General features: G+C 36.2%; 5 protein-coding genes across 10 annotated transcripts; 3 read left to right on the forward strand and 2 right to left on the reverse strand.

The window, feature by feature from the left end:
* The first annotated feature begins 434 nt into the window (after positions 1-434).
* Positions 435-7,027, forward strand: LOC116142505. 2 transcript variants are annotated; one of them, XM_031427935.1, is made up of 14 exons: positions 435-743; positions 1,005-1,151; positions 1,264-1,380; positions 1,467-1,551; positions 2,127-2,235; positions 2,362-2,429; positions 2,556-2,681; positions 2,759-3,110; positions 3,195-3,831; positions 4,087-4,287; positions 4,389-4,449; positions 5,846-5,959; positions 6,433-6,546; positions 6,632-7,027. In XM_031427935.1, exons 1-14 carry the CDS (start codon positions 673-675, stop codon positions 6,728-6,730), a joined length of 2,301 nt encoding a protein of 766 aa, XP_031283795.1. In that variant the 5' UTR covers positions 435-672; the 3' UTR covers positions 6,731-7,027. The 2 variants fall into 2 exon arrangements, with proteins under 2 accessions (XP_031283795.1, XP_031283794.1); XM_031427934.1 differs by having other exon boundaries at positions 2,759-3,831.
* A 935-nt stretch (positions 7,028-7,962) lies between these two features.
* LOC116142501 lies at positions 7,963-13,971 on the forward strand. 5 transcript variants are annotated; one of them, XR_004129998.1, is made up of 11 exons: positions 7,963-8,101; positions 8,229-8,296; positions 8,423-8,548; positions 8,626-9,698; positions 9,955-10,155; positions 10,257-10,317; positions 11,714-11,827; positions 12,301-12,414; positions 12,500-12,589; positions 13,322-13,398; positions 13,489-13,971. XR_004129998.1 is itself a non-coding variant. In XM_031427927.1 (11 exons), the coding sequence occupies exons 1-11, from the start codon at positions 7,978-7,980 to the stop codon at positions 13,346-13,348; spliced, it is 1,914 nt and encodes a 637-aa protein (XP_031283787.1). In that variant the 5' UTR covers positions 7,963-7,977; the 3' UTR covers positions 13,349-13,971. The 5 variants fall into 5 exon arrangements, 4 of the variants coding, with proteins under 4 accessions (XP_031283787.1, XP_031283786.1, XP_031283785.1 ...); XM_031427927.1 differs by having other exon boundaries at positions 8,626-8,977; positions 9,062-9,698; positions 13,322-13,971; XM_031427926.1 differs by having other exon boundaries at positions 12,500-12,606; positions 13,322-13,971.
* A 560-nt stretch (positions 13,972-14,531) lies between these two features.
* Positions 14,532-15,144, reverse strand: LOC116142514. Its single transcript, XM_031427945.1, has 2 exons — positions 14,885-15,144; positions 14,532-14,773 (listed from the first exon to the last, which is right to left on the reverse strand). The coding sequence occupies exons 1-2, from the start codon at positions 14,968-14,970 to the stop codon at positions 14,548-14,550; spliced, it is 312 nt and encodes a 103-aa protein (XP_031283805.1). The 5' UTR covers positions 14,971-15,144; the 3' UTR covers positions 14,532-14,547.
* Positions 15,145-16,741: 1,597 nt separating this feature from the next.
* Positions 16,742-19,920, forward strand: LOC116142510 (alcohol dehydrogenase class-3-like). Its single transcript, XM_031427940.1, has 9 exons — positions 16,742-16,887; positions 16,970-17,106; positions 17,811-17,857; positions 17,963-18,288; positions 18,461-18,543; positions 18,703-18,778; positions 19,017-19,174; positions 19,251-19,412; positions 19,505-19,920. The coding sequence occupies exons 1-9, from the start codon at positions 16,854-16,856 to the stop codon at positions 19,619-19,621; spliced, it is 1,140 nt and encodes a 379-aa protein (XP_031283800.1). The 5' UTR covers positions 16,742-16,853; the 3' UTR covers positions 19,622-19,920.
* Positions 19,921-21,458: 1,538 nt separating this feature from the next.
* LOC116142511 (ammonium transporter 1 member 4-like) lies at positions 21,459-22,870 on the reverse strand. The gene is made up of 2 exons (XM_031427941.1): positions 22,079-22,870; positions 21,459-21,821 (listed from the first exon to the last, which is right to left on the reverse strand). The coding sequence occupies exons 1-2, from the start codon at positions 22,230-22,232 to the stop codon at positions 21,613-21,615; spliced, it is 363 nt and encodes a 120-aa protein (XP_031283801.1). The 5' UTR covers positions 22,233-22,870; the 3' UTR covers positions 21,459-21,612.
* Between the last annotated feature and the right edge of the window lie 653 nt (positions 22,871-23,523).

Genomic DNA, 23,523 nt, shown 5'->3' on the forward strand with positions numbered 1-23,523 from the left:
GTTTTAGATCGAAATTTAATCTAATTTAAAACTCAATTTTAAGTAGATTAAAACCTAAATTTAATCAAATCCGTTGAAATTGAACTAATTTTAACCCATCAATTCCTAAGGAAATCTCCTCTTTTTTTTTTTTTTTAAAAACATTGTTGGTTACGAGGATTAGCTAGGAACTAGACTTTATTTTTCTTAATAATTATGGCTCATTCGATTTCAAGTGATTTTTTTTTAATTAAAAATATACAAAGTGAACTGGTTGAATCAATTGTTGAAGTTTCGTTGACCCCACTCAAAATTCTATCCGAATTTGGAGCTAAAGAGCTGTGAACCGGGTCGGACTCCAATTCGATCCACGCGAAGAAGGCCATTTTAGTAAAATACAAAATACAATACATTACACACGGCATGAAAAGAAAACAAAAACATAAATAAATAACTCACCCACCGCTCGGTTAAGCCATTCTGGCTTTGCCCCTCGGCTTTAGGTTTTGTCGCTATCTGAAATTCCCTAATTCACCACTCTGATAGTCTGGTTTCTTCTGTTCATTCGAGATCGCCTGAATTTGTGAAATTAGGGTTCCAGGACGTGCATCTCTGTTCAATTATCTCATATTCATAATTAGATAATCATTCCCATAATTCTTTAGAGTTTTCTTATGACGGTCGTCTAGAGAGATGACGGGACTTGCCAGACCACTCGATCGAAACTCCGTCCAGTCACGACCCTCCAATCAGTCTCATCGCAGGTCTGAATCTTTTAATTATGTTGATGCTCCAATTTGACGATTATGTTTAATTGGTGCCTGATGGATTGAATTCAAGTATGTTGTAAACTTTGACTTCGTTTGACAGTTTTCATCAAAATTCATTCAATTTTGTTTAGGTATATTAGATCGGGACTTCGACTGTGATCTGTTTGTGAAATTTAAAGTTTTAGGGTCGTTCGTCAATTTTGTTAATTTTAGCGTTTCTTACGTTCTATTTGTTGCGATTCTTTTCGGTGCTAGAAATGTTTCCCGCTTGTTAGCGCTGAGAGAGATATCGCCCAGAACAAAATATGTGCAGGGAAGGCAGTGGGGGGAAGCTTCTAGATCGAGTGCTCGTGGGTCCAGGAACGAATCATTGAGAGACATCAAGCATGGTCTTGTTTCATGGTGGGTTGATTAGGGTTTGAATAGAAGAATTTGTTTTAAAATTTAGGATTTTGTTTTTAGTTTGTTTTGAAGTGTTGCTTTGTGTCAATTATGGATTGTTGTTCTTTTCCAGGGTTGAGGCAGAATCATTGCGGCACTTATCAGCCAAGTATTGCCCTTTGCTGCCTCCTCCGAGGTCAACTATTGCTGCAGCATTTAGTCCTGACGGGAGAACGCTTGCTTCTACACAGTGAGCATTTGATTCTGTTAGTTCTTTTGATTTAAGTTTTACGCCTAGCTTTGAATTTTGTGTTAACTATGTTTCAATACTTGCAGTGGTGACCACACTGTAAAGATAATTGATTGCCAAACTGGAAACTGCTTGAAGGTCTTAAGTGGTCATCGGAGGACACCTTGGGTGGTAAGTTTTGATGTTTGTTATCATTGTCTGAGGAATTGGTACTTTTTTTTCTCATTTCATGTCCATGCATTAACATTTCAGTTGATCATTTGTTCAGCATATTTGATGAAAGTTCTTTTTGTAAAGTTGATATCTTATGAAAGAAATATATCAGGAAGAGACAGTAAGACTTGATACTGTAATGATTTTTCCTAGGCTGAATGAAGTCCCTTTTTTTCCTCAATATTCTGTTCTCCTTGGTGCAATATCTTCTATAAAAACTACCTGGTGATGCACTTTTTACTGGTGAAGTACTTGTAATAATAAAATAGTGGCTTATGTTTTATGAACAGTTACCATTGACCTTGTGTTCTTAACGTTAGACGTTAGTGCTCTATGCCAAGGCCTTAGGTTTGAGTTTGTGTCTTCCAGGTACCGAAATGCAATATCTAGCTAATAGTGCTTACTCCTATTGTTGTTCTTGCAAATTATCCCAGAAGTGATTTGAAGCAAAGTCATTGTGCAATAACATGTTGTGTAGAATGTCATAATGGCGTTATGCCTTCATTTTTGTGGTGCTGATGGAGTGTTTACAGGTTAGGTTCCACCCATTACGTCCAGAAATACTTGCAAGTGGGAGCTTGGATCATGAAGTTCGTCTATGGGATGCAAACACGTCAGAGTGTATAGGATCTCGTGATTTCTGTAATCCACTTGATTCTTGCTCTGGTCACTTTTGCAACAGTGATACCTTTTTTTTTTTAATTTTTAATCTCAGCTTATTGTTCACCATGTGGTGAGTCTGATTGCTGGAAATTTTTTCTGTCACAGATCGCCCCATTGCTTCTATTGCTTTCCATGCTGAAGGTGGACTCCTTGCCGTTGCGTCTGGCCACAAGGTGCTGATTGCTGACCATTGCATATGTATTTCACATATAGTTCTATTTTGCTTGAAGGTTCTCCCTCCTCTTCTTTCTATCCAATTGTAGAGATCTGATAGCATTTGCACTTTAAATGTGTTTCAGCTGTACATATGGCCCTACAACTACAGAGGGGAAGCTTCCTCACCAATAATTGTGTTGAAGACAAGGCGCTCACTTCGAGCTGTACATTTTCACCCACATGCTGCGCCATTTCTCTTGACTGCAGAGGTGAATTATCCAATGGGTGTTTAATTGATTTTTTACTTATTCTATCATATAGATTACATTATTGGACTGATATGCAGGTGAATGATCTTGACTCTTCAGATTCCTCGATGACACGGGCAACATCTCCGGGTTACTTGCGATATCCTCCTCCTGCTGTTTTTGTGGCAAATGCTCAATCTAGTGACCGTGTTAATTTGCCTGCTGAACTTCCTCTCATGTCCATGCCTTTATTGTTTGTGCCTTCTGTTTCTATAGATGATTCAAAAATAGATTTGGAGCATGCTAATAGGCATGTTGGCTCAAGAAACATGCAAGTGGAGTCATCTGCTTCAATGCAGTTCCAGTCAGATGTAAATGTTTCAGAACAGCAAGATACTACAGTGTCTCCTATGGAGATGTTATCTGTGAGTCGTCCTGGATCATATCCTGGTACAGAAGAATCTGTAAACAATTCTTTCCCTAATGCGATAGAAAGTGGTGTTTCTGACCATCAAGTGGACGCTATGGATACAGATGAAATGCAACCAGTAGGGGCAAGCCAACTATGTAACTCGACCAACCTAGATAATCTTAGTGGTGCAACGAGGGGAATACCTGCACATATTTCCACTCGATCAACTATCACTGAATTTGGCCAACTTCAGCAGTTTTTACCCATTAGGGATCCATCTTGTTGGGAGCTTCCATTCTTGCAAGGATGGTTAATGGGCCAAAGCCAAGTTGGTGTTTCCCCAGTGCTTCCTCTTGGTGGCGGTAGTCGTGATCATACAGCTCAATATGGGGGTTCCAGCTCAATGCCTCATCCATCTACGTTTAATGTTGAGGCCGCGGTAGCTTCATTAACAGTGCCTGGCAGCATGAACTTATCTACGGTTCCTGGAAGACCCAATCGACATCATATTTCTCACACCCGATTCTCTGGATCTGAGTCTGGACAAGTTGCTTCTTCCAGTAATGTTCTACATGATAACACTGATGCTCAACCTATCATCAGCAGAATTCAGTCTGAACTTGCCACGTCACTGGCTGCAGCTGCAGAGTTACCTTGTACTGTGAAGCTCAGAGTATGGTCACATGATATAAAAAATCCTTGTTCTCTACTTGATGGTAAAAAATGCCGCTTGATAATACCACATGCAGTCCTTTGTAGGTAAAAATTTTTGTATCTTGTTTATATGATTCGATTCTCATGAATTTACTAATTGACATAACACTTGAAACTATATATTTCATTCTGGAAATTATAATCTGTTTTACTTTCTAGATTTCCAAATGTTTTTGAATTTCATTTTAAGATGTACAAGTCTTGGTTTGGTCAAATCTTGAGTTTTATCCACATAATCATAATTGTCTGTCTGTCATCATGCTCACTGAGAATCCTGCTTTGCCATAAATGTGCTTGTAGTGAAATGGGTGCCCATTTTTCACCGTGTGGGAGATTTTTAGCTGCCTGTGTTGCTTGCATACTTCCTTGCTCTGAAGCTGATCCAGGGCTACAAACCTTAGTCCATCAAGAACCTGGGACTGCTACATCCCCAACTCGCCATCCAATTTCAGCACACCAAGTCATGTATGAGCTTCGTATATATTCGCTCGAGGAGTCAACGTAAAGCTCAATCATTTCATCAACAGTTTGTTGTGAATTTGACCTTTTTCTTCTTCATAATCTGATTGATGGTTATCTTATATGATGCTATATTGATGCAGTTTTGGTTCAGTTCTTGTATCGCGGGCAATTAGAGCTGCTCATTGTTTGACTTCAATCCAGGTTGGTTGGTTTTAATAGACAGACATAATATTGGTTTTCAATTTTACAAGCTAGTATTATCTGTCACTTAGCATCATAACTGACCTTACATGTACATTTTACTTGTGTTGCATCTATGAGAAATCTATACATTATAAGTTGTTCTATGTCATTAGTACAATTAGCTGACTCAAGGTGATACTTAGGATCACTAGAGATTGTTTTAGAACTGATCGTATTGAAAGAGAAATTTATAGTCTGTAATGGCATAAAAGATGCTTTGGAACTGAAACAATTATGGTTGTAACCAATCTATATCTAAAAGCCCAAAGATAATTCAGTGAATGTAGCAAATAAAAGGTCCTTTTTAGTAGATCAGAAGATGTGATACACACAAGTGTTTATGGTTGTAACCGTTTGTTTTAAAACTTAATTATTTTACCTGACACTTTCAAATTATACTTTTAACACATTTTTTGGAGTCTTATTTTGAAATGGATTTCTCTTTCCTATTACTTTTTCTTGAGTTTTAAACATGTTGTAGTAGTGTGGGAGAAGACCTTCGATGGTGTAGGAAGCAATACCTGAAACAAACTATACTTTTTTCTGTTAATTTTTAGGGTTCATTTGGTTCAGCTTCTTCAAATAGAGCTTATTCACATGTCTTTTAAAAAAAAAAAATGTTTATTGTTTGGTTGGATAAATGTAAAAGAATAAGTTTTTAGTTGTAAATTACTGAAAAGGATTTCAATGCAAAAGAAAGGCTAAAGTAATGTTTCTGATTTAATGTAGAGATATTTGGCATTTAAAAACTTGATAACCTCAAAAGGAGCTTATGGAAAAGCCCCAAATTTGAGTTTTGTTACAGTAGACTGGAAAACAATTGATTCAATCAACCCATAGTCTCTTGAGTTGCAATGAAACAGCACAAAAGTTGAAAATAATTTTTGATATTGAAAAAATTCTTTTAGTTAGTAGGTAATGCCAACCAAACTGTCACTAGAATGGGTCACTTATTTTCAGCCAGAGAATGGACTTGATAGATTCGATGGGAAATTTTCAATATCTCAATTATACCAATGCTATCATGTTTAGGTGATATTTAAGTTTTTGAGAAGTTGGACCTGAGGAGAAGAGTTATTCTTCTTGATTGAACTTTACGGATTGGTTAAATTTCTGTGAAGGATCCCAGAATTAAGTTAGTAAACTTGATACTTTAGACATCGATTTTTATGTGTGTTATACATATGAAAAGAAATTGGTTGTTGTCAGTTCGAAACTGGAATTTACTTTATATTTGAAATATTCTTTTACTTAACTATAATGCCTAATCTTTACATTGTCTGGTTTGCATGTATTTCTGAAATCATACAAAATTTGTCAGATATAGTTACAATTCCTTGTATTACACATGCAGTTTTCACCCACTTCGGAGCATATATTACTTGCTTATGGTCGTCGTCACGGTTCTCTTCTTAAAAGTATCGTTATTGATGGTGAAACAACATCACCTATTTACACTGTTCTTGAGGTAAAAATTCTGATCATTATTTTTATAGTTTATGTGGAGTTGTCATTCTTCCCCTTTTCCCCTATAAGCCCTAAAAATTGACTTTACTGAACAAGCTAGAAAAGCTTTTCTATGTTATGAGCAAACTATGGTAGCTGCAATCATAAAGCACCATGGACAAGAGAGTGCTTTGAAGATGCTAGTTCCATTTCTTATTGACAGCACTGCTCTGTGCTGTCACTCAGTTGCTAGCAACTTTCTTATGGCTCTTTTGGGCGCAAAGGCCCTCTTACTTTGTGCTGTTGATTTAGCAACACAAACTCTTGCTATTTATGCATATAAAGAAATTTAGCACTGAATTGTTTGCTTGTTTATTGAGTCGGTACATTTTCCATGAATGAGTTGCAACTGTAATGCTTATTAAAACTTTACTTCCCTCTGCTGGGATTAGTAACATATGACTTAAAAGTCTAATTCATGTCTTCGTCATTCAGGTTTACAGAGTTTCAGATATGGAACTTGTGAGAGTGCTTCCTAGTGCAGAGGATGAGGTCAATGTTGCTTGCTTTCATCCTTTTGCTGGAGGAGGTCTTGTTTATGGGACCAAGGTTGGAATTCATCGTGCTTACAAAATGTTGCATTTTTTTGTTTGATATTCTATGATCTAAGAAAATTGTTGTTTGTAAAATGCAGGAAGGGAAACTTAGGGTCCTTCAGTATGATAGAGCTCCTGATGCAAACTGTAGTGGACCAAATTATTTTAATGCTGAAAACATGGCAGAGGTAGAGTAGTGAGCAAGGTTACAATATAATCATTCTTTTGGTGTTTAGATACTTTTTTTGGTTAATAAATTGAAAATAACCTGCTTTCGTGATAGGTTCTGTTCATTTTTTCCTTTTTATCTTCTCTCCTTTTAACAGAGGAGAGAACAATGTGAAATATCTTATACATTTGGTAACTTTAAAGTTTACTTCTCATTTAATGTATCTCATTCGATTTCTAATGGGATTGGTGCTCAAGATGTTCTGTAGCTCACTTTAAAAAGCTGTTAAGTTAGAAGATATAACACTGACCACCCCTTGTATCTCAAATCGCATATTTGAGATAAGATTTTTAGATGTTTGATCTGATATATGTTGAGTTATTCCCTGCATATCTATGAATTTAAATTCACGCATTTCATATGACCAACAAACCAGTAGCTTATTCTGTTGTTTTGTGAGAATTGAACTTGTTAGCTGAATGTGTATCGTTTCTGCCCACGTGCTTTTATTGTTAAAATTTTCTAGGGTATGTAATTCTCCAACAATTTTATGTCATTTTATATCATGACAAGTATGTGTCGAGAATTATCAGTTTACTTAAATAGAAGAAAAGACAACCTTTTGGTAGTAGAAAATTTTGCTTGTTCAGTTTCTTGTATCGCGGCAATTAGAGCTGCTCATTGTTTGACTTCATCCAGTGGTTGGTTTTATAGACACATAATATTGGTTTTCAATTTTACAAGCTAGTTTATCTGTCACTTAGCATCATAACTGACCTTACTGTACATTTTACTTGTGTTGCATCTATGAGAAATCATACATTATAAGTTGTTCTATGTCATTAGTACAATTAGCTGACTCAAGGTGATACTTAGGATCACTAGAGATTGTTTTAGAACTGATCGTATTGAAAGAGAAATTTATAGTCTGTAATGGCATAAAAGATGCTTTGAACTGAAACAATTATGGTTGTACACCAATCTATATCAAAAGCCCAAGATATTCAGTGATGTTAGCAAATAAAGGTCCTTTTTAGTAGATCAGAAGATGTGATACACACAAGTGTTTATGGTTGTAACCGTTGGCTCTATGCCAAGGCCTTAGGTTTGAGTTTGTGTCTTCCAGGTACCGAAATGCAATATCTAGCTAATAGTGCTTACTCCTATTGTTGTTCTTGCAAATTATCCCAGAAGTGATTTGAAGCAAAGTCATTGTGCAATAACATGTTGTGTAGAATGTCATAATGGCGTTATGCCTTCATTTTTGTGGTGCTGATGGAGTGTTTACAGGTTAGGTTCCACCCATTACGTCCAGAAATACTTGCAAGTGGGAGCTTGGATCATGAAGTTCGTCTATGGGATGCAAACACGTCAGAGTGTATAGGATCTCGTGATTTCTGTAATCCACTTGATTCTTGCTCTGGTTACTTTTGCAACAGTGATACCTTTTTTTTTTTTAATTTTTAATCTCAGCTTATTGTTCACCATGTGGTGAGTCTGATTGCTGGAAATTTTTTCTGTCACAGATCGCCCCATTGCTTCTATTGCTTTCCATGCTGAAGGTGGACTCCTTGCCGTTGCGTCAGGCCACAAGGTGCTGATTGCTCACCATTGCATATGTATTTCACATATAGTTCTATTTTGCTTGAAGGTTCTCCCTCCTCTTCTTTCTATCCAATTGTAGAGATCTGATAGCATTTGCACTTTAAATGTGTTTCAGCTGTACATATGGCCCTACAACGACAGAGGGGAAGCTTCCTCACCAATAATTGTGTTGAAGACAAGGCGCTCACTTCGAGCTGTACATTTTCACCCACATGCTGCGCCATTTCTCTTGACTGCAGAGGTGAATTATCCAATGGGTGTTTAATTGATTTTTTACTTATTCTATCATATAGATTACATTATTGGACTGATATGCAGGTGAATGATCTTGACTCTTCAGATTCCTCGATGACACGGGCAACATCTCCGGGTTACTTGCGATATCCTCCTCCTGCTGTTTTTGTGGCAAATGCTCAATCTAGTGACCGTGTTAATTTGCCTGCTGAACTTCCTCTCATGTCCATGCCTTTATTGTTTGTGCCTTCTGTTTCTATAGATGATTCAAAAATAGATTTGGAGCATGCTAATAGGCATGTTGGCTCAAGAAACATGCAAGTGGAGTCATCTGCTTCAATGCAGTTCCAGTCAGATGTAAATGTTTCAGAACAGCAAGATACTACAGTGTCTCCTATGGAGATGTTATCTGTGAGTCGTCCTGGATCATATCCTGGTACAGAAGAATCTGTAAACAATTCTTTCCCTAATGCGATAGAAAGTGGTGTTTCTGACCATCAAGTGGACGCTATGGATACAGATGAAATGCAACCAGTAGGGGCAAGCCAACTATGTAACTCGACCAACCTAGATAATCTTAGTGGTGCAACGAGGGGAATACCTGCACATATTTCCACTCGATCAACTATCACTGAATTTGGCCAACTTCAGCAGTTTTTACCCATTAGGGATCCATCTTGTTGGGAGCTTCCATTCTTGCAAGGATGGTTAATGGGCCAAAGCCAAGTTGGTGTTTCCCCAGTGCTTCCTCTTGGTGGCGGTAGTCGTGATCATACAGCTCAATATGGGGGTTCCAGCTCAATGCCTCATCCATCTACGTTTAATGTTGAGGCCGCGGTAGCTTCATTAACAGTGCCTGGCAGCATGAACTTATCTACGGTTCCTGGAAGACCCAATCGACATCATATTTCTCACACCCGATTCTCTGGATCTGAGTCTGGACAAGTTGCTTCTTCCAGTAATGTTCTACATGATAACACTGATGCTCAACCTATCATCAGCAGAATTCAGTCTGAACTTGCCACGTCACTGGCTGCAGCTGCAGAGTTACCTTGTACTGTGAAGCTCAGAGTATGGTCACATGATATAAAAAATCCTTGTTCTCTACTTGATGGTAAAAAATGCCGCTTGATAATACCACATGCAGTCCTTTGTAGGTAAAAATTTTTGTATCTTGTTTATATGATTCGATTCTCATGAATTTACTAATTGACATAACACTTGAAACTATATATTTCATTCTGGAAATTATAATCTGTTTTACTTTCTAGATTTCCAAATGTTTTTGAATTTCATTTTAAGATGTACAAGTCTTGGTTTGGTCAAATCTTGGGTTTTATCCACATAATCATAATTGTCTAGTCTGTCATCATGCTCACTGAGTATCCTGCTTTGCCATAAATGTGCTTGTAGTGAAATGGGTGCCCATTTTTCACCGTGTGGGAGATTTTTAGCTGCCTGTGTTGCTTGCATACTTCCTTGCTCTGAAGCTGATCCAGGGCTACAAACCTTAGTCCATCAAGAACCTGGGACTGCTACATCCCCAACTCGCCATCCAATTTCAGCACACCAAGTCATGTATGAGCTTCGTATATATTCGCTCGAGGAGTCAACGTAAAGCTCAATCATTTCATCAACAGTTTGTTGTGAATTTGACCTTTTTCTTCTTCATAATCTGATTGATGGTCATCTTATATGATGCTATATTGATGCAGTTTTGGTTCAGTTCTTGTATCACGGGCGATTAGAGCTGCTCATTGTTTGACTTCAATCCAGGTTGGTTGGTTTTAATAGACAAACATAATATTGGTTTTCAATTTTACAAGCTAGTGTTATCTGTCACTTAGCATCATAACTGACCTTACATGTACATTTTACTTGTGTTGCATCTATGAGAAATCAATACATTATAAGTTGTTCTATGTCATTAGTACAATTAGCTGACTCAAGGTGATACTTAGGATCACTAGAGATTGTTTTAGAACTGATCGTATTGAAAGAGAAATTTATAGTCTGTAATGGCATAAAAGATGCTTTGGAACTGAAACAATTATGGTTGTAACCAATCTATATCTAAAAGCCCAAAGATAATTCAGTGAATGTAGCAAATAAAAGGTCCTTTTTAGTAGATCAGAAGATGTGATACACACAAGTGTTTATGGTTGTAACCGTTTGTTTTAAAACTTAATTATTTTACCTGACATTTTCAAATTATACTTTTAACACATTTTTTGGAGTCTTATTTTGAAATGGATTTCTCTTTCCTATTACTTTTTCTTGAGTTTTAAACATGTTGTAGTAGTGTGGGAGAAGACCTTCGATGGTGTAGGAAGCAATACCTGAAACAAACTATACTTTTTTCTGTTAATTTTTAGGGTTCATTTGGTTCAGCTTCTTCAAATAGAGCTTATTCACATGTCTTTTAAAAAAAAAAAATGTTTATTGTTTGGTTGGATAAATGTAAAAGAATAAGTTTTTAGTTGTAAATTACTGAAAAGGATTTCAATGCAAAAGAAAGGCTAAAGTAATGTTTCTGATTTAATGTAGAGATATTTGGCATTTAAAAACTTGATAACCTCAAAAGGAGCTTATGGAAAAGCCCCAAATTTGAGTTTTGTTACAGTAGACTGGAAAACAATTGATTCAATCAACCCATAGTCTCTTGAGTTGCAATGAAACAGCACAAAAGTTGAAAATAATTTTTGATATTGAAAAAATTCTTTTAGTTAGTAGGTAATGCCAACCAAACTGTCACTAGAATGGGTCACTTATTTTCAGCCAGAGAATGGACTTGATAGATTCGATGGGAAATTTTCAATATCTCAATTATACCAATGCTATCATGTTTAGGTGATATTTAAGTTTTTGAGAAGTTGGACCTGAGGAGAAGAGTTATTCTTCTTGATTGAACTTTACGGATTGGTTAAATTTCTGTGAAGGATCCCAGAATTAAGTTAGTAAACTTGATACTTTAGACATCGATTTTTATGTGTGTTATACATATGAAAAGAAATTGGTTGTTGTCAGTTCGAAACTGGAATTTACTTTATATTTGAAATATTCTTTTACTTAACTATAATGCCTAATCTTTACATTGTCTGGTTTGCATGTATTTCTGAAATCATACAAAATTTGTCAGATATAGTTACAATTCCTTGTATTACACATGCAGTTTTCACCCACTTCGGAGCATATATTACTTGCTTATGGTCGTCGTCACGGTTCTCTTCTTAAAAGTATCGTTATTGATGGTGAAACAACATCACCTATTTACACTGTTCTTGAGGTAAAAATTCTGATCATTATTTTTATAGTTTATGTGAAGTTGTCATTCTTCCCCTTTTCCCCTATAAGCCCTAAAAATTGACTTTACTGAACAAGCTAGAAATGCTTTTCTATGCTATTAGCAAACTATGGTAGCTGCAATCATAAAGCACCATGGACAAGAGAGTGCTTTGAAGATGCTAGTTCCATTTCTTATTGACAGCACAGCTCTGTGCCGTCACTCAGTTGCTAGCAACTTTCTTATGGCTCTTTTGGGCGCAAAGGCCCTCTTACTTTGTGCTGTTGATTTAGCAACACAAACTCTTGCTATTTATGCATATAAAGAAATTTAGCACTGAATTGTTTGCTTGTTTATTGAGTCGGTACTTTTTCCATGAATGAGTTGCAACTGTAATGCTTATTAAAACTTTACTTCCCTCTGCTGGGATTAGTAACATACGACTTAACAGTCTAATTCTTGTCTTTGTCATTCAGGTTTACAGAGTTACAGATATGGAACTTGTGAGAGTGCTCCCTAGTGCGGAGGATGAGGTCAATGTTGCTTGCTTTCATCCTTTTGCTGGGGGAGGTCTTGTTTATGGGACGAAGGTTGGAATTCATCGTGCTTAAAAAATGTTGCATTTTTTTGTTTGATATTCTATGATCTAAGAAAATTGTTGTTTGTAAAATGCAGGAAGGGAAACTTAGGGTCCTTCAGTATGATAGAGCTCCTGATGCAAACTGTAGTGGACCAAATTATTTTAATGCTGAAAACATGGCAGAGGTAGAGTAGTGAGCAAGGTTACAATATAATCATTCTTTTGGTGTTTAGATACTTTTTTTGGTTAATAAATTGAAAATAACCTGCTTTCGTGATAGGTTCTGTTCATTTTTTCCTTTTTATCTTCTCTCCTTTTAACAGAGGAGAGAACAATGTGAAATATCTTATACATTTGGTAACTTTAAAGTTTACTTCTCATTTAATGTATCTCATTCGATTTCTAATGGGATTGGTGCTCAAGATGTTCTGTAGCTCACTTTAAAAAGCTGTTAAGTTAGAAGATATAACACTGACCACCCCTTGTATCTCAAATCGCGTATTTGAGATAAGAATTTTAGATGTTTGATCTGATATATGTTGAGTTATTCCCTGCATATCTATGAATTTAAATTCATGCATTTCATATGACCAACAAACCAGTAGCTTATTCTGTTGTTTTGTGAGAATTGAACTTGTTAACTGAATGTGTATCATTTCTGCCCATGTGCTTTTATTGTTAAAATTTTCTAGGGTATGTACTTCTCTAACAATTTTATGTCATTTTATATCATGACAAGTATGTGTCGAGAATTATCAGTTTACTTAAATAGAAGAAAAGACAACCTTTTGGTAGTAGAAAATTTTGCACACATTTTACCAAGGGTGCATAATTCCTGGCCTGTAGTCGAATGATTTGTTTTTTTTTTATGTTTTTGCTTGAAGAACTAGAGTAATGAATTGCCTTGTTGATTTCAGGTGCAGACATACGCTTTAGAATGCTAGACATCAGTGATCTACTTCAAAGGAAGCTGTATAACATTATCAACTTAATGGTATAAATCAAAATTGAAGTCTGATAGTGGTAGATCAATAAAAACTTCGAGGCTTAGCTGAGTGATTAGGCTTATGGTTTGCTGCCCCAGGATGTGGGTGTTTATTTCCAAGGTATCTACTTGGCGGGAAATCATGATTTCCAGCTTCCGAAAGATTCTAGAGTATGTGAGAGATCTCAGTTTTGAACTGGGAGGGGCTGTGATGCAGGTTCAGGGGGTTGACTGGATTAAAGAAGTATTAGATCAGTTTCTTCATTCCAGCACATGTGACATGTTTGTAGAAAAGGTGTGAATTTAGTATTGGCATTGGGAGAAGTTTCGGATGCTGATTATGATGACCAAACCATTTGTGTCGATACTTAACAGGAATATTTTGGCATCTTGATGTGGAAGGGATGTGAATTGCTGCTGCAATAATATGTGTTTTTGATTCCTTCCACCAGAAATCTGTAGAATCGTGCTATTTAAGTGGGTGCCAAAATGTACAAAAATGTCCCAGTAGTATTCTAACACAAGCTTTTATTTTTGTTTCAAATTTTTCTTCTTTTTAATAAAACTGTTGTTTAATTTATATCTTCTCTGTGAAGCTCTACAGCATTAAATTTCATTTGTTGCTAATCGATATTACATTCATGTATCTTTTCAAATCAATCTGCCGGTTTGTTTATTTGGTAATATTATCACGTGTCAATAATAAATAAAATTGTAAATTTTGAAATATTTAAGAAGTATGCCAATCAAGACATCAAGTGGTACACATCATTCTCACTTTTTGGTCACCTAACCACCTTTTTTATTTTGGCACTTCTTTTAAGCCATTCGTTTTTGTTAAGGGCACTTGACCTGATTAAGTGGGTGTCTGAATCATTCCCAACAAAGGAGGGTACAGATTTATGGTGCGATAATAAAAATATCAAGAGTTGACTAGTCAAATAAGCATTAAAGGCTTATTTAAAGACGTAAAGATTAAATGGGGGGGTTTGAATGGGACATGCATTGACTACTTGTTTTCTATCTTTGACCAGACATCATTTATTTTCTAATTAATTAATTAAAAAGATACAATCAATTTGAAAGAATAACTAAAATTAGCAAATAAACTAAAATCAGATTATCAATAAGGTAGTGATAATAATAGTACTAAGAATATCAAGATGAGGAAGAAGAAGTTGACTCAAATTTGTAGTATTTATCAACGGCAACAGAAACGTCCCAAGTGCAACTGAGTCCTTTTGGGATGATGACAAGATCTCCAGCACCAAACTCTACACTCTCTGACGAACCTTTAGGATATACTTTCACCTTCCCTTTCAACAAATAGCAAGTTTCTTCTGCATCAAACTTAAGCTGGTACTTCCCTGGAGAGCAACCCCATCTTTTTTTACAAGCAGAGAAAATCGATAACCAAAAGTTAACTAGATGAATACCCGAATCAGAATGAACATATATAAACACATACTTAAACACAAAGAAGCTTCAGGCTTACTTGGGCCAACACTTGATGTTTAATTCAGATAGCCTTGATTCTGAAGGGTTTCTTTCAACGATGATTCTTAGGTTATTGTCAGCCATATATGAAAGAAAAGAAGAAGAAAGTGATTATATTGAAGTGAAAGAGAAAAAGATTGCAGAAGTTTTAAAAGCTTTTCTAAGTGTTTGACAATAGACACACTATCTATTTTGACATAGATAAGAGGAAGAGTTAGAATATATAGGCAAACTATCTCATTACTAACCATTTACTTATCACATCACGCCATGTCATAATCCCAATATAAGTTAACCGACCTTGGCCCGTAGCATCACCGTATATCCATTTACACCAAAATAAAGATCAAGTGGGGTTACTTGTATCCTGTAATCTACTGTTATTATTATTATTATTATTTTATATATATATATACTGCTACACAAAAATGAGAAAGAGATTTGATGCTTGATTCTTCATCACCATATTTTTTTTTTTTTGTTTTTGTATAAAAACTTTCAAACAAATTTGACCTACTCAAAAACTGTTTTCGTCCGGAGCTTTTAAATGTTCATAGGCATAGGCTTATTTATCTGCAAAATCAAACATGATTTAAGGTGTATATAAAGTACAAGAAGCTACGGGTCCGTTAATGTTGGCAGAAGGTGGTTGGAACATGAATTAAGTGAATGGTCAAAGAGTTGATCGCTGACAGTGACAAATGGCAGAATATGGTTGGAGGATGTAATGAGAGTTTGACCAGGGTATCATAATCTTGAAGATACCGACATAACTGTGTCAGGCTTTTATGCCGTTTGGATATACTTAAAAGTAATTATCTTTTGAATGTTTGCACGTGGAAAGATTGGATCTGATATATGTACTTGTTTTTGTTTCTATTCTATGTATTAAGAGTATCATGGATAAATCTAATTTTTATATAATTATGTCATATTTAAGTTTAATACAAGCATCTTTGACTGGATAATTCAATATCAAATATCAAACATAATAGCTAGAAGAGTCTCATTCCTCCTTGATAACATTCAATATTAGGGTCATTTCATTTATATATGTTTTTGCACATGAATTTTGTCTCTATATACCTATGATTAAACATGTGACGCGACACCCCACTCAATTTATGCATATTTTTCAATCATTTTGTTTAAAGAATTGTTCATTATTATGGATCGAATGGCCCAAGTGAGTTTGGTTGAACCCAGCCTAATTAATATGAACAAAGCCCATTTACATGAATATGGGTTTTATTTGTCAGATGTTTAGTTAAAAACAAAGCCCAACACAAGGTGTGGTTAACCCCAATTAATTTCAATATTATGAACAATTCAGATTAAATTTAACAATATGGATTTATTATGAATATTAGACTATTATTTTCTTAATCACGTTCATGTCATAATCGATGTAAAATAAACATTATTTTTTTTAATGTAAACTTTTGAAGGAGTTAAACAATAATCAAATGAGAAATGGTGTATGCATCAACACAATCACAAAAAATTCGGATCAAAATCACCAGTGGCGGATTTACTTAAAGACAAGTGGAGACCACAACCCCCACTCAAACTTTAAAAAACTTCAGATTGTATAAATATTTATATTTAGTTGCATTTTACCCCTTATAAGACTTTGACATTTTGCCCCACAATTTTTTTTTGTTTATTTTTTACCCCCATCGAGTGAAATTTCTGAATCCACCACTGAGAATCACAAGAACATGGGCTTATGAAACTCATGCCCAATTTTTATATTTTCAGCGGTGTTAGTATCAATGGATCTTCAGATATGAGTCTATGACCCAGAATCACATTTATAAAATAAATAAACAAAATTTCAATAATTCAGAGGGTCAATCATATAAATTCAAAGATAAAGCTAGCCAACAGCTAAATAAAGGTACATAGTTATCTGTGACTCTAATAACCTCTCAATAATATCATCTCTCTCACTCCATTTACTGGTCATGGCTATTCAAGGTCAAGTCATCACATGCAAAGGTACTCCTTTTCACTCTCTTTTCTTAAATTTTTGTGTGAAAAATCTGATCTTTTACGTGATTGTGATCTGGGGTTTCTGAAGCCGCGGTGGCCTGGGAACCCAATAAGCCATTGGTGATAGAGGATGTTCAGGTGGCTCCGCCGCAGGCTGGTGAAGTCCGAATCAAGATACTCTTCACTGCTCTCTGCCACACTGATGCTTACACCTGGGGTGGCAAGGTACTTGTTTCTTTAAACGTTTTTTATATTGAAGTTTGTTTTGTTTTATGTTTAGTGTTGAAATGTCAGTGATCTCGTGGTTTGATTAGTAAAGTGATAGTGTTGTTTTGTGATTTGAATGTTTTTTTTTTGAGTGATGGGTTATTTGTTCAAATGGGCTTGTGACTTTGAGTGGACAACTTTCTGTTAAGGTTTTGAGTATGATTTTGGTTACATACGGCAATGGGTTATTTGACTATCTGCGTTGGTTTTGATTTGTTGATAAGAGAGAAAGAATTTATTCCATCATTTGCAGTATTAGAACAAATAGCTTCAGTCGTCTTAAATGACCTCGTGATAATAATGGTTTTTCTTTTCCTGAATGTTATCTAAAATGCTTTAAGGTATTTTGTTTTATTATTGTTTTCTGTTTATGGTTTTAATGCGGAAAAATGTTCTTAGTTTGTATTGAGATTGTTGCTGAATTTTATGATTTTTGTTAGTGCCAAATGTAATTTAGAGAAAAGGAATGGTGCAGGCATGCTGAAATAGGTGTGTAAAGGGTCTGAGGTGCAGCTAATTTGATGAATGCCTTTTTCATTTTTCCGATACTACTATCTTAGTTACATTTTCCTCCGCATCTCTTCAACATTTAATATGATGATATATTAGCTGTTATTTGTTAGCTTGACACTGATGTGAATTTCGCTTGATTTTCCTTCCAGGATCCTGAGGGTCTCTTCCCGTGTATCCTTGGCCATGAGGCTGCTGGGTATCTACTCCATATATCTGATACCACATATTCAGCCTCTGGTTTCTTTAAACGCTGAAGGGAAAGTTCTGATTGATTTTTTCTTCTTTTATTTTTCTGACACAGGATTGTGGAGAGTGTTGGTGAAGGTGTGACCGAAGTTCAACCTGGAGATCACGTTATCCCTTGTTACCAGGCTGAATGCGGAGAGTGCAAGTTTTGTAAATCAGGAAAGACAAATCTCTGTGGTAAGGTTCGGGGTGCTACTGGTGTTGGAGTCATGATGAATGATAAAAAGAGCCGTTTCTCAATAAACGGAAAGCCTCTTTATCATTTCATGGGAACCTCTACATTTAGCCAGTACACAGTTGTACATGATGTTAGTGTTGCAAAGATTGATCCACAAGCACCTTTGGATAAAGTGTGCCTTCTTGGCTGTGGTGTTCCTACTGGTATGGGTTTTCCATAACATCATAGTTTCTTCCTAGGTCACGAACCTAAAATTCTTATTTCTTAGCAGATAATGTACTGTAATTTTTATCGATTTGATCATTCTGCAAACCTTTTTTATTTATCCGTTCTGTTTGAAATTTTGAACAAGGTAATAAATTGTTGGTTTTATAGGCCTTGGAGCAGTTTGGAACACTGCAAAAGTAGAACCTGGGTCTATTGTTGCTATTTTTGGCCTTGGAACTGTTGGCCTTGCTGTAAGCATCTAATATAACCTTCTACTTCAGTTTCTTCTCCTATTTCCTTACTTTCTATCCTTTTTTATCTGTTTTTGGCTGGGAATTAGGAGGTTTTGAGACAGGTTCTTGTGCTTGTGCCATAGTTTTTAAAATATTGATTTTATTTTGACTTGATAGGTTGCTGAGGGTGCAAAAGCAGCTGGAGCTTCACGTGTAATTGGCATTGATATTGACAACAAAAAGTTTGATACAGGTACATATCTTGTATCATATAGTAGATTATCATCCATAATTTGATAAATCATGCATATGATATATGTGCTATGGTTGTCTTTGTCTCTCTTTGTTGTTGGGCTTTCTGGTGCATTGGTCTGGAACAATGATTAAAGTGGAACTTGCTATGCTTCTGTTACTTTCATAATGTATTTGCCCCACACCCCCTCTCCCTCACTATGGCTGTATACTTATACTTGCAAAATTGATACTGGCAGCAAAAAAGTTTGGAGTCACTGAATTTATAAATCCAAAGGACCATGATAAACCAATTCAGCAGGTCATTGTTGATCTCACTGATGGTGGTGTTGACTATAGCTTTGAGTGTATTGGAAATGTCTCTGTGATGAGGGCTGCTTTGGAGTGCTGTCACAAGGTCAGTGTTTCCGGAATTTGTAGCATAAACTAATGTGTAAAAGGTAGAACAATTATCTGATGGTCAAAACTTTCAGGGCTGGGGAACATCAGTTATTGTGGGTGTTGCAGCATCAGGGCAAGAGATATCAACCCGGCCCTTCCAGTTGGTGACTGGTCGTGTTTGGAAAGGAACAGCTTTTGGTGGTTTCAAGAGCCGTTCACAAGTGCCTTGGCTTGTAGAAAAGTACATGAAGAAGGTAATTGTCATCTAGTTTATGTATTCAATATTTGAGTTCATTTACGTTGGCAGAACTTATGATATTATTCTCCTCCTTTGTTCATAATGCAGGAAATCAAGGTTGATGAGTACATAACTCACAGTATGAGTCTTGGGGAGATCAATGAAGCATTTCACTTGATGCACGAAGGGGGCTGTCTCCGTTGTGTGCTTAAGATGTATGACTGAAATGACCTATTATATTAGCCCTGCATCAAGTTCTTATAATATATGGACATATCTTGTTGCTGCTATTAAGGGCTACATGGAAATTGCATCCCCTCGTAAGTGGAAACTGGAAACTAGACTGTTTGAAGAAAAGTACTGTTATGTCTCTGTTATGATCTTGAAGAAGGTTTGCTTTAAACTTTTAAACATGTGTTGCGGCTAAACGCTTCCAAAAGACTTGCATTATGGTAATAATGATAATCTCAAGTGTGTTCCAATGTTTTGGGTGCTGACTCTATCAAATATTTTTCAATAATCTATACCATAAAAGTGATATGTTGGCTTGCTAACATGGAAGTTATGTGTGATTTATTACTGTCTTGTTATAGAGAAAGTTTAAACTAATGTTTGGTACTGATGGCATTTCAAGGTAGCCGCCATGTTCTCAGTCGGATATTGAAATTTGAATCAAAGATAAAATCACTGCCCATGTTCATGTGTGTGTCAGGACAGCCGGGCATTTATGCTCAGTCACTGCATGAATTTTGAAACTGACTTTTTTTTTTACCTGAACTGTTCTTTAGAACTGCTTTATTGTATTTGTAACAGAGGAAATAGCAGGGAAACCAGGGTTGAAATTACTGCGATTGATTAGTCGTGGATCAATCTAACACTTTACACGACAAATCTCACCCGCTCATTTCCTTAATTAATCGCCCCAGATTCTTTCACTGGATAACAATCTCGCGCTAAAAATAAATTAATAAACTGCAAACGGCACATTTTCTAAATTTGAGTGGATCATCATCATCTAAGATGCAAAGCCGAACCATAAAGCATTGACACAGAATATTTCTTAGCCTCTGTTTTATTTGTGATTCAATTGTAATTTTTAAAAATTCAAATCAATTTGAAGAGTCCCAACAATCTGACTCTAATATTTTTATACTAAATTAATAAACTAAACTAAATAACATAGGAAAACGCAAACCGTGGATGTATTACTCAAGACCAAGAGGTCATAAGTTTGATCTATTTGAGTTGCTAATAGGATGGTCACTAAGAGGATTTCCTCGGCTGTAAACTTCAAGCTTTAGAGATCAATTGAGTGCATGCAAACTGACAGAACACTCCAAGTAAAAAAAAAAAAAAATTGAGCATGTAAACTGACAGAACACTCCAATTCAAAAAAAAAAAAAAAAAATGGAGGTTTCGAAACTAACTTAACTTTACAAAACTACAGTCTGAATAAGACATATATGCATATAATACTGAACATCAAAACCAATACACTAATATAAACAAAAATCAACAACTGACTAATCAATACCGCCATCATGTATGATGTATCCACCTCTCTGTGTTGAATCGCCTGTTCATCATGGATAATACTACACATACCACATCTCTCACCATAATAGGCAATGGTAATCCACCATGACTTGTCAAGTCCATTCCTGCCACCTCCTCAGTTGATATCCTCAGTAACTTTTGAGTTTATTTAGCATAAAAAACAATGTCCCCATGGTAACACTCACCCATCCTGTACTAACAAAAAATTGTACAACATGTGCTGCTAAAAAGCTTTCCCCCACCTCCCATAAAAACCCATATGGCCTCCGATCGCCTGGATAAACCTCATTAAAATATGACTCCTTGTCAACACATCCGATGAAAGTAATCCCCCATGCACCACACCCTCCATGAAGTTGAGTAGCTTCTAGGGGATCATCATACTAATTTCTCCGCTTACTGTTACACCCAATGAGGATCCAAGCAGCAAACCCACGATGATCTACCCAAGGATCCATACCAAGCAGCCTCCAGAGATTTTGGCGAACACACCTAGCAAACCGTTACAAACTCAATGACGTTCCAGTGACTTGCAAGTAAACATTTGCCAAAAAGAGTGGTGAGTGCAGCTGAGCATCTAGCAAGTGTTGTGATAGATGTTCTTCCAATTGCACTCCATTGACCATAGTAAGACCCACTTTCTCAAGTTTTTAAAATCTTCAAAAAGGAACCAGGATTGAATCAATACCATCCGAACCATAACAGGATGAACCTAGAACAACAAGTGTACTGTTGTGTCCACGTGAAGCTACAGGTTGATCAGCATGATTGAATCTACCAATACGAAAGCCTACAATGAAAGCACCCCAAAAACTGGCATTGCCTCCAACCATGTGAACGACTCCGAAACCTGCAAAATCAATTACCCCTGTTTCGTAGAAAAGATTATTATCAACTCTAGCTGGACTAGCCCAACGGTCGGGTGACCAAAACCAATGAAACTATTGGATAAACTAAACCAGTCGGGAAAGAAGAGTGGATTAGATATGAAATGAACTGGATTCGTTTGGCAATAGAACAACTAGTGATTCTAGCAGTTGCAACGGCGAAAGCCCACTAATAAAGGAAGCAAGCATAGTCAAATGAAGGTGAAGGGAAAGTTTTGGAGGCCGAAGAAGTGCTTACCAATGAAACCACTGGAGGGAGAACCAAACGCAAAAGCAAAGCCAAAAACACAATAAAAAAGGCCACCTGTGGCGGCGTGAAGGACATTGGTGAGCATGATTGTGTTTTTGGCACGAACAGAGCCAGCGCAAAGTATGGCAAAGCCAAGCTGCATGACAAAAACAAGGTTGGCAGAGGAGAAGATAAATTTTGTTAATGGCACGGGTGATGAATACTGGCTTCTATAAATTAATCCAATTCACTTCCTCTCTCTCACTCAGTAACTCAACACGCATAATGACCCATTCAATTAATCAATCAAGCAATAACAAAAATAAAAATGGAACAAACCAGAAGAAAATGACAGATTATATTGATATTCAATAGAATAATAGTTCATCAACAAAAGGAACAAATAATTACGACCCACAAGCAAAATAACAGTTGGACTTTGAGGGCAGTACCTCCAAACACTATTCACCCAGAAAATACATAATGCCCTCTACACCTCACGTCTCTCATTTTTATTACCAACACACTGGGATTCTTTGTAACTAATTCTGCCACCTGTTGCTTTTAATAATTCCCTTTTCTACCCCTCCCTCTTTTGATTTGTTGAGATACCACGGGTCCATTAATACCCTCCCCAAGAAGTGCCACCTTATCCTCAAGGTGGAAGGAAGGAAATTTGCTGACAGATAGAGTCGTACCTCTCCTGAGTGTTATCCCAAGAAGTAAATTCTTCCACTTAATAAAAGACTTCATAACTCTCATCCGAAAGTCGGTGTTTACGGATAACTTGTTCAAGCTCTACATTGAGTACTAGGTTGATGTCAAGGCATTCGGGAAGAGGTTGAGCACTAATGGTTAGACCTAGCAAAACGGGCAGGTGGGTCGAGTTGGGGTTGGGTCAATACGAGCATAAGCCCAATATGGGTCGGGTTATACAGGTCCAAAATATTGGATTCATATCCTATCCTATGTAGGTACGGGTGGACCCATGGATACCCGTTTTTTCTCTCTCCAATTTTTAATTTTTACGTTTCACCCCAATATTTTTAAATTATGACTGTTACACCCCCAAAATTCATACACTTTTCGTTTTTTATAATCACACCCCCCATAATTTCTGCACATTGACTTGAAATAAAGGCAACTGAGGTTTGACTGTCTAAGTGACGTTTGATTTCTGAGTAAAATGGTAATGGATGCGTTTGGTTTATTATTTTGGATAAGATTTTTGGGATAGTATTAGATAGTTGGATAGGGTTATGATTACGAGAATAGGATTTGCAGGATATGTGTTTGGTAGAGTATTTTGACCTTGATATTTGTGTTGAATATTTTACTAATATATTTTTTTATAAATGATTTATTAATATAATATTTTGTTGCATTTTGTTAAAATAATGTATTATTATATATATATCACTTATCAAATTACATTTTAATAATACTAAATATTT

This window comes from Pistacia vera, unplaced genomic scaffold, assembly GCF_008641045.1.
Source record: "Pistacia vera cultivar Batoury unplaced genomic scaffold, PisVer_v2 Contig410, whole genome shotgun sequence".
Taxonomy (NCBI): domain Eukaryota; kingdom Viridiplantae; phylum Streptophyta; class Magnoliopsida; order Sapindales; family Anacardiaceae; genus Pistacia; species Pistacia vera.

Excerpts from the sequence above, each read along its gene's own strand:
- LOC116142505 (XM_031427934.1), top strand. The coding sequence starts at position 673 with ATGACGGGACTTGCCAGACCACTCGATCGAAACTCCGTCCAGTCACGA. Across the intron at positions 1,381-1,466 it reads AGAACGCTTGCTTCTACACA|TGGTGACCACACTGTAAAGA; the intron begins GTGAGCATTTGA and ends CAATACTTGCAG. Across the intron at positions 1,552-2,126 it reads ATCGGAGGACACCTTGGGTG|GTTAGGTTCCACCCATTACG; the intron begins GTAAGTTTTGAT and ends GAGTGTTTACAG.
- LOC116142501 (XM_031427925.1), top strand. The coding sequence starts at position 7,978 with ATGGAGTGTTTACAGGTTAGGTTCCACCCATTACGTCCAGAAATACTT. Across the intron at positions 8,549-8,625 it reads CATTTCTCTTGACTGCAGAG|GTGAATGATCTTGACTCTTC; the intron begins GTGAATTATCCA and ends ACTGATATGCAG. Across the intron at positions 10,156-10,256 it reads TATTCGCTCGAGGAGTCAAC|TTTTGGTTCAGTTCTTGTAT; the intron begins GTAAAGCTCAAT and ends ATATTGATGCAG.
- LOC116142514 (XM_031427945.1), bottom strand. The coding sequence starts at position 14,970 with ATGGCTGACAATAACCTAAGAATCATCGTTGAAAGAAACCCTTCAGAA. Across the intron at positions 14,774-14,884 it reads AACATCAAGTGTTGGCCCAA|ATGGGGTTGCTCTCCAGGGA; the intron begins GTAAGCCTGAAG and ends TTGTAAAAAAAG.
- LOC116142510 (XM_031427940.1), top strand. The coding sequence starts at position 16,854 with ATGGCTATTCAAGGTCAAGTCATCACATGCAAAG. Across the intron at positions 16,888-16,969 it reads TCAAGTCATCACATGCAAAG|CCGCGGTGGCCTGGGAACCC; the intron begins GTACTCCTTTTC and ends GGGTTTCTGAAG. Across the intron at positions 18,779-19,016 it reads CAACAAAAAGTTTGATACAG|CAAAAAAGTTTGGAGTCACT; the intron begins GTACATATCTTG and ends TGATACTGGCAG.
- LOC116142511 (XM_031427941.1), bottom strand. The coding sequence starts at position 22,232 with ATGCAGCTTGGCTTTGCCATACTTTGCGCTGGCTCTGTTCGTGCCAAA. Across the intron at positions 21,822-22,078 it reads TCCCTCCAGTGGTTTCATTG|GGGTAATTGATTTTGCAGGT; the intron begins GTAAGCACTTCT and ends TCTACGAAACAG.